The sequence below is a fragment of the Cyprinodon variegatus genome, unplaced genomic scaffold (genome assembly GCF_000732505.1).
Source record: "Cyprinodon variegatus isolate N-32 unplaced genomic scaffold, C_variegatus-1.0 Scaffold1006, whole genome shotgun sequence".
NCBI classification, from domain to species: domain Eukaryota; kingdom Metazoa; phylum Chordata; class Actinopteri; order Cyprinodontiformes; family Cyprinodontidae; genus Cyprinodon; species Cyprinodon variegatus.
In genome coordinates, this window is record NW_015151459.1 from 112,983 (window position 1) to 122,227 (window position 9,245).

Below are 9,245 nucleotides of genomic sequence, written 5' to 3' on the forward strand. Positions count from 1 at the left end.
TATATATATATATATATATACCGTATATATATATCCATGAGCTTTCGTCTGCCTCTAATCCATTCCAATCTTCGGACGGACAGGAAGGTTTTTATTTTGAAGGGTTTAAGCGGAAGTGGATCACGCTCTGCTTACAGCCTTACTTTATTTTGACGGTTTCACTGTAAGAAAAAGAGCTCCGCTACCCGGCCAGCATCAGACCAGCTCAGTGCAGGCAGCGCATAACACCGGTGAGGTTTGGATGGATCAGCTGACAATTAAACACGATACATCCCGGAACTCCTGACATGGAATGACGCCTCGGTTATGCTCCCGCCAGCAGAAAGGACTTTACATCCATGTTTTGAGCCAATCCTCGGTTGGATTTTCTGGGACATTTAGTTCTCTCGGATGTCCACCTTTTCTGCACAGCAACATCCTCAGAAATCACCAACACGGATCTCCATTCCCATCAGGTAGATGGATGGATGGATGGATGGATGGATGGATGGATGGATGGATGGATGCTGTTGTAAAGCTGACAGCGCAAGGTTGCATCATCTCTCAGCTGTGGTCAAATTAAAACGAGCTGTCAGTTTGAACTGATTTGATATTTATCTTGTTCTATTTAGATTTTTCCTCCCATTCTGTTCACAGCACCGATTAAACCGTTTTTACAGCAGGTTTGCAGCAGGTCAGCGCGCTCGTGCCATCGCTTTGTCAAAGACATGCCCAGACTTGTTTGATCCGGAATAGAAAATCAATTATACACCTACCCCACTCAAATTTAATAATCGTTACTAAATTGCACGTGAAAGTGGTTAAAACTTTGTTTTTAATTATCTAAACACAAAAAAATCACCATATTTAATTTAAGAAAATCGTTGAGATTTAATGAGAGATGGCTAACTTCCACACAGTAGGGTCATTTAGCTTCAGGAATAAACTAAATAACTGTTTAGATTTTACAGAATGACGCGCACTTCTTATATTACTCACTTGTCGTCGCGTGCGTGCATCCTCGTGCACGAATTTGTTTATAAACACAAGTCTCGTGCTTAGGGAGGGGAACGTCTGCTGCCCCCTGGCGGTAAATTCTTTGAATTAAGGTTAGCAGGTGAAACTGGGGAAAACAAGTTGGTCTAAAAATAGATCAGTGGGTTTATGAGTTTTTATTGCTTTGCTTTCACTTTTTGCTTAGATTTCAGTTTATTTGTATTTAAATCTTTTAATTTGTATTTTATAAAATTAAGAGTTGTGTTACTCTTAATCTATAACTAGATGAATTTGATCATTGTTATTATTTTCTAAAGACTTTTAGAAATAGACTTTGTAATTAAAAATACACTTATTTGCTTGTAAAATAAATTTTTGTCTATATGGCTAAATTTTCATTTGATAATATTGCACAGATTATCAGTTATAGATTTAAGTCTGAGGCACAAATCTTTACATTTTTAGGCTTATAATGAAAGGAATTAAAAAATGCCTTTAAAATCAATTACTAAAAGTCAATACTTATAATATCTTATAATAATCGCTAATCCCCTCTTGTTGTTATGGAAACGGTGCCTGAAATATTTGGTCTAATAACTTTGACGTGCTTAATAATACACGTACATTAAAGAATCCTACATTAATAAGTATGTGTGTAAAGCTGTTTTGCCTGTAAGACTGTAACAGAAATAGTTATTTTTAAATCTACAAAACTAAATTGAAGTACTTCTACTAAATCAGTATAAGCCAGATAAATGGCAGTCTGGTTTGATTAATTTGCTAATGACTGTGTGTGATAAAATAAATTGAATACTGGTTAATAAATCTGTATATATTATATTAATATATCTGTGTTTCATATTTGTTTTTTTGTTCTGTGCAATTCAGGCTCCTGCTGAGATGGCCAGAGCAGAGACCATCGAGACTGTCGGAGAAAACGGGCCACTTTGTCACAACACCTGCTGCATGGAGTTACCACCACCCCTCCATACCTACTCAGGCTCGTTTATTACCAGGGCCCCCAGAGGTGGCAGCAGAGTCACTGCCCCCAACCTCCAAAGCAGTCCCCATCATGTGGAGCAGACCCTCTCTGTGTCAAATCCGCCATCTCACCCCCATCAGGCAGGCCAAGATGAGGCCCAGACCCACCAGCAGTCACCTGCGTTATCGCCATCATCAGAACCCTCTTGCTGTCTGGTCAGGGACGAAAGTAGTCGGAGAACAGTTTCATCCGACAATCTATCAGGACAACAAACAGGTAGGAACCTGGCAATTACTCCATGTTTTTCTTTAGGGGGAGTTGTAAAGAAACTGTACAACAAGGTTGACAGAAACCAAGGAAAGTACTTATAATTGAGTTATAACCTGTCATCATGTCTGAGGTATGTGGTCTAGTTCTGACAAACAGGGAAAACAGGAAACCTCAAACCGAGACTTGATGGACAAGGCAAGCTAGGCACAAACATGTTCTATAATTCAGAGGGGAGCTGAAAAAGAGATTCACAGAGACATGGCTGAAGGCATTCCCTTTCATCATTAGAATAGTTCTGATTTTATTTGTAAATGCCAAGGTGATGTTGGTAATTAAAATCTACTAAAGTCAGAACTCCCATAAAGGTTGCCAGTGTTAATGTATCATAATACTCGTCAGAGTGTTTCAACTCCGGTCCTCAAAGTCAACACAACTGAGTTTGATAATCAGGTCATCGCAGCGCTCTGGAGAACCTGACTGCAATCCGGAGCAGGAACTCAGCCATTTAATTATAATGTGGAAATAGAGAAACATCAAACCTCAAATACAGGAATAAAATACCCCTGATATATGATGCATAAGTGTCTTTAAATCAGTCTGCTTTGTGGCAATTTGACAAGTGAAGTCAGATTTATTCATGGACATTATTAATCCCTAGAAATGACCTTTTAGTGTTTAAATTAGCCTTAGAGATGCAACAATCAGACTGACGCTGATATGTTGTCTTCTTTAAGTTTCTTTGTCTTCGTTAATATGTTTGTTTTAATTTAAGTTTTTTTTTGTTTGTTTTTTTAAACTGTCACACAAAAAAGGGAAAAATGTGATAGAGTAAGGAATTATTCAGTTATTCTCTTTTCATAAAAAGCATTTGATTTAGTTGAACTCAAAGTGCATGCAGTTCATAATCTGACTGACAGATGATTCTTGAATTATTGTTTTAAATGAGTTTAATTCAGTAGCAAATGGTGTATTAATAAAAGCAGAGTTTGACTAAGAATTTTTTTATTTATTTGCTGCACTAGTGGCTTGCGTTTTCAACAGTAGGCTGACAGGAAAGGGGGAATGAGAGAGGGAGAGACATGCAGGAAAGCTCGGATTCGAACCCGGGTTGGAGACATCATGGACTAAAGCCTCCGTACATGGGTCGTGCGCGCCAACCGCTGCCCCACCTTTGCGCCCTTGACTAAGAATTTTAAACAACTATTCCAAAAAAAGAAAGTTAAAAACGACCCACTGGACTTTGCTTCCAAGTTTCAAGACATTCCCATCCTGGAACTTTTTTCAATTCAAAATGTCCAGAATAACATTGAGGTTTTATACAGTTAACGCTGCATGCAGTAATTATGTTTTGAAAACATGCAAACATTTTCATGTTTTTTAAAACAAAAGCAAGGTTTTGATGGGCTACAGTATAAAAATCCAAACTCAGCACTTTTCCTGATATTTTGAATTGAAAAGCTTAGTGGATGGGAAGTGAAACGCCTTCAAACTTGGAAGAAAAGTCCAGTGGATTGTTTTTAACTTTCTTTTTTTTTTTGGAATGACTATGACCTTAATGACTGAGAATCTTCACCAGCATATTAAACAACTATCCCATGAAAAGTTTAGTGTCTAACTAGATACACTCTTGGTTTGAGCCATTTCAGATGTTGAGTCATTCAACTTTTGAATGATCATTCACTTGAACCCCTCTCCTTCTCTAAAAGGTTCGTCCCCAATTCTCTAAACTATCACTAGATTTTGATATTCATCAAGTTAGACTCCACTTGCTAGAAAGAAAAACCCAAACAACTACTCCTGTAAGTATATCAGCAACAGACTAAACGCTGGCAGTGCAAGGTCCACTTTACACATCCCTCAGTGAGGAGGAGTGACTGTTATAAACAGTGGGAAATATCAGATGTGACTCAAGCCCAGAGATCAGTTTGCCTTTTGGACCTCCACCCTAAAGTAAAAACAAACGTTATCAGTTAGCAGGACAGTATCGGTTATATGGGAGTTACACTCAAGGCTTAATTTCTGTGGTCGGGGTTTGTTTGGGTAGTCTGACTGGATGTGGATGAAATGTACTCCAGTTGTCCAAAGATAAACGCGGGACCTCCCCCCCTCGTTGCCGAATGGACAGCTGTCATGAAACTAAACACAAAACTGCCCAGACTGGTTTTGTTTGCAAGACAGCATACATCAGGTTTAAAGAGGGATTACTCATATGTGTTTAATTGTTAATCTAAATAGCATTAATCTCAAGGGAAAATCTTATTTGACGGGTGGTGGTGGGAAAAGAGCTGCTGGAGATCACTTTGCACGGAACGGCAATTCTGGGACCGAGTTTTAGCAAACATAAACAGCCACCATGCACGCCTCACCCCCCTCCCTCAGCTGTTGGTCAGCTGTGCTGAGAGGCATGTTCAGACTTGTCCTCTGCAAGCTGACAGGAGGAAAGACTGCAGCATTTCCTCCTCTGCAGAGCATCAGCAATTCATCCAGTCAGACTGCATATTTCTTAATGGTTAGACTACAAATAGCTATAAAATACACAAATCAAACAGATGCTATAAGCAACTGGGTTTGTTTTCTGTGTGCGCAAATTTAGCCCACTTTAAAAAAAAATGCATTGACCTTGACACATTTTTGAGTAAATGAAGACTGTCTGTTATCACTGAAATTATAAAGGGTAAGACTGATTCTGGAAATCTGGCAAATAGATCAACAGCGATAAAAATTGACAAAAAATAAATTTATAAACAACTGCTAATTGAAAAACTAGCTTGCTACAATCTGGAAACACTTTATGTTCCTCACTGCCAGTGGGATGAGGATTTTGGCTTAAAAATAGCAATTTAAATACATTAAAGAAATCAACACAATAAAAACCATACATCTCTAATAAAGCCAATGTCTGCAATCTACTATTATTATTTAAAAAAAGCTATTTTAATCACTACATGACTACTTCTAGTAGCCTTGAGTCAGCTAAAGAGGACTCAGACTGATTAATAACTTCAATTCAAATAAGATTAACATCCTAAAGTCTGCATATCAATGCTAATCATCATGGGTTGTTTTAATGACATTTTTATACTTTTTGAAAATGTATTTGCATGGTTTATTTCTGCACAAATAAAGAGCTTTAAAACAGCCATTGGTAAAAGATACCTTAAAGCTTTTCAAGAGGCCAGTACCTAATATTGAATGAATGAATGACTGAATTATTAATGAATGAATAGGAATTGATTTCAGACAATTTGACAAACAACAATAAATGAATCAACTAAATACACACAAAAGACACTAGTTAAGATCAAACACCAATTTACAAACTAACTAAATTCCCCTGAACATAAATAGAAACAAAACCATCCACCAATTACACCTGTCGGTATATACAGCCACAGAGGTGACATCGATTCATGTAAATTGTCTGAAAAAGGGTATGAAGTAGTAAAACTTTAATAATGATATTGAAGTTACTATTAGTAATAATATTTGAACATTGGGATTTAAGTAAAGCTGTTGTCTATTCTCATAAAATTAATAAAGTACAAAGAAATTTAATGGGGTTTATTGTTAGTCGTTTGTTTTTTTTATTCCAGCGTCTGTTTATCATTTCACTATGAAGAAATATGTCTGCAGAATTTAACTAATTCCCTGGATCGCAAACATTAAGTGGCACATAGGGAGCTTTTGGGGTCAAGGGTCATGATCAGGGATGCCAAGTGATTGTTAAAGTTCTCCATACCCTTTTCAAACGGTGGCGAAATGTATCCTCTTCGTTTAACCCCTCCTCTATGAAGCAGTGGGCTGCACACACTGACTGACGCCCACATTATGCACCATAAACTCTACTGTCCATATTACTGTTGGGACATAAACATCATAAAGTTTTGGACATTGAGGACCAATTTCCACTTTTCATCTTAACATGTTTACTGGAGATTTTGCAGTTTTCCTCATAAAACAGCTGTGAGACCTCAGTTATCTGCTCTGCCACCCCCTCTCAGCCAACTGGCTCCACAGGACCCCTCCCACAGAGGTATACCTTAATGATTGCCTCATGGATTTACATCGAGAATTAGTTTTAAACATTCCAGTCGCTCTCAATTAGTGAAAAGCTCATTTAATCACATTCCAAAATTCCAAAAGATAAGCTTTGGTTTTCAGACAGAACATCCATCTTAAACTGTAATGTGGTTTTCAATCATATTTTCCCTTCCTCTTTGTACATATTAGTTTAGTTAAGTTGAATTTCACTGGTTTTTAGTCAAGAGTCCCTAACTGAAATAAGTTTGACTTGGAGCTGAATGATTTTTATTAATAAAATCTTATATTTTGAACGGAAGTTGTGGTGAATGTTTTCCATGTATGTGCAGAATTATCTGTTTGACCTTGATTCGAGCTCGATTCTTTAATTTCATCAGCCAATAAGGTGTTTGTTCATAACTAATATTACTGTTGCATCGATACCGGTATTGGGCGGGGCCCCGATCCAGCACTAAAATGGTGTTATTAGAATTGGAGAGTACCAACAAATAGGGCACCAATACCATTTTGAGAGCCAAAAGTTTATTCAACTATTGTCACCCACTCCTGGTAGGCAATAAAAAGTTCTACTGGATTCACTTTGTATTAGATTTTTTCCTGCTTCACAAAGGTAGGCAGCAGCTTGATAAAGCCATGATGGCAATTGTTTTACATTATTATGGTATCGGTATCGGCCGATACTGCACAGCCAGGTATCGGATATCGGTATCTGGGCCAAAAAATGGCATCGGCGCAACATTAAATTGTCACCAATTCCTGGTAGGAAATAAAAAGTTCTACTGGATTCACTTTGTATTAGTCTTTTTCCTGCTTCACAAAGGTAGGCAGCAGCTTGATAAAGCCATGATGGCAATTACATCCAAGTAGTATGCAGTTCTTCATATATACACACATCAGTTTCAAACAGATGGTATCGGTATCGGCCGATACTGCACAGCCAGGAATCGGGGCCAAAAAATGGCATCGGCGCAACACCAACCAATATATGACAGTCTGAATAATACCTGATCAAATAAAATATTTACCACCCCTACCAGAGTGCGATATAAACACCTTAAATGATCACAACATTACGAAGGTAGAATATTTTAATAGGATTTTTTTTCACTTTTGCGTCTAATCTGAGTCAATATTCTGGTCTATTTTTATTGGTGTTAGATTAATCAGATTGTTTTGTAACTGCAAACATTGTTTCCATGACATTTCTAACAATTAATACCAAATCTGTTTCCTTTTTTATAATCAGTATTATTTTGAGGGGTTTTTTTTGTCAATGAGCCGCACCCACAGCTCAGGCATCTCTGATCTGACTGGTCTCTATGTCCTCTTGTCACGCTGTCAAGCAGTCCTCCTAATCCCCACCTCCTTCCCTCTACTTCATCCTATCACATCTCAGCCCCCTTCCACTCTCTTCCAATCACTGCTGGACATCTCCATGTGTCAGAGTTACCTTGGCAACAAGTCAGGGCTTTTCTGTTTGTTTGGGGTATTTGCCACTGCTCTCTCTTTTTCCCCTTCTCTGTCATCCCGTCTAGCCACCTGCACCTTAAAAAGATCGTCTGTAATCCTCCCGGCGAGGCAGATTCATGTCTTTTTTTTACTGAAAATATAGCAACGGTTGGATGTTTGGAAAAAATTAACGTGGGGATCAAACAGAATGTAGAGTGCAGCGTCTTCTTGTCAAAAACTGTGGGATTTTAGAGAAGGAGGTGCAGAGATGAGGAAAAACTTACTGGAAAAATGAACTCTTAGAAAAAGAAATAAAATTCCATGTTTGGGGTCCACAGGTGAAATGAAAAAGAAGAAGACACTGATTTATTCAAACAATTCAAACAAGGAAGATTTCCAAAACAACCAAGACTAATTCATTCAGAGGTCTTTTCCTAAAGCATCACACAGATCATATTTCCTCTTACGTAAGCTCTTTAAGCTATTTGAATTCCTCTAAGAGGTAAATGCAGCAAGGAAAAGGGTTCAGTAACCTGGTAAATATAAGAAAACAGACAAACAAAACAAAAACACACAAATAACAGAAGTTAACCTACCAGACTTATTAAGAAGATTAAAAGATTATGCCCCCAAATTCCATTAAGAAGAAAATAAGTCACCGCCAGGCTCCTTAAGAACTGTTTGTGGATTTGTGAGAACTAAATAACCTCAGAAGCAATAAACATAACTCAGATCAGTCAGTGAGCCATCACACTATTATATATATGTATATGTATAATATATGTATATAAAACAACACTCTAACATCACCATTCATCACCTTTGACTCTCTAACATACAAAATGGGATGTTCAGATTACCCAGACTGCTACAGTTTTTAACCGTATCTTAGTTCTCACATGTCAGGCAATCAGCAAATGGTACACAAGCACTGCAACGATAAAATAGTAATACCATAAATCAACCAAACGCAAAAACCCTCAGCAGTACAGTGATCCACCCTACTAAGATGAGGCAGGAGGGGAGTCTGGCAGCATGACCTTCTCTCTGACTGCTTTGGCCTTTAAAGTGGCAGGGAAGTCACATTTAAATTTAAAATCCATCTGGCTTAAAGATGTATATAAATGTACTCTTTATCAGACAATATTGTCCCCAAAGTTAGAAAATTTATAATTAAAAAAAATACTCCTGTCTTAAAATCTGTGTTTTATTTTTTTCGTTATCTTATGCAGGCCAGTTAGTTATACGTCAGCCTGAACAACTAAATTCGGCCAATCATATATCAACAGTCATCTGTCAATTTAAATTTTTTCGGTCATAGCATCTTGATTCATATGTAGCAGCTAATATACGCAACAGTTGAAATAAGAATTGTTTACTTTCTCATTGAGTTCCGTCCCAGTGTTCACAGGGATGCACGTCTGTGTCTTCGGCAGGCGTAGAGCTAACAGAACTGGCAGTGTTGCGAGGCAAGGGCTCAAACATGTACGGCTGTAAGCCTTCTACACCAAACCAAGCTTCTGCCGCC

The 9,245-nt window shown here is 37.8% G+C and overlaps 1 protein-coding gene across 1 annotated transcript in view; it reads left to right on the plus strand.

Annotated features, from left to right (window-relative positions):
* Nucleotides 1-203: 203 nt before the first annotated feature.
* Nucleotides 204-9,245, plus strand: part of LOC107100754 — a 12,844-nt gene continuing 3,802 nt past the window's right edge. Inside the window, exons 1-2 of the mRNA XM_015399381.1 lie at nt 204-455; nt 1,864-2,233. Of these exons, the coding sequence (XP_015254867.1) occupies nt 1,876-2,233 (358 nt within the window). The 5' untranslated portion in view covers nt 204-455; nt 1,864-1,875. The remainder of the gene's footprint in view (nt 456-1,863; nt 2,234-9,245) is intronic.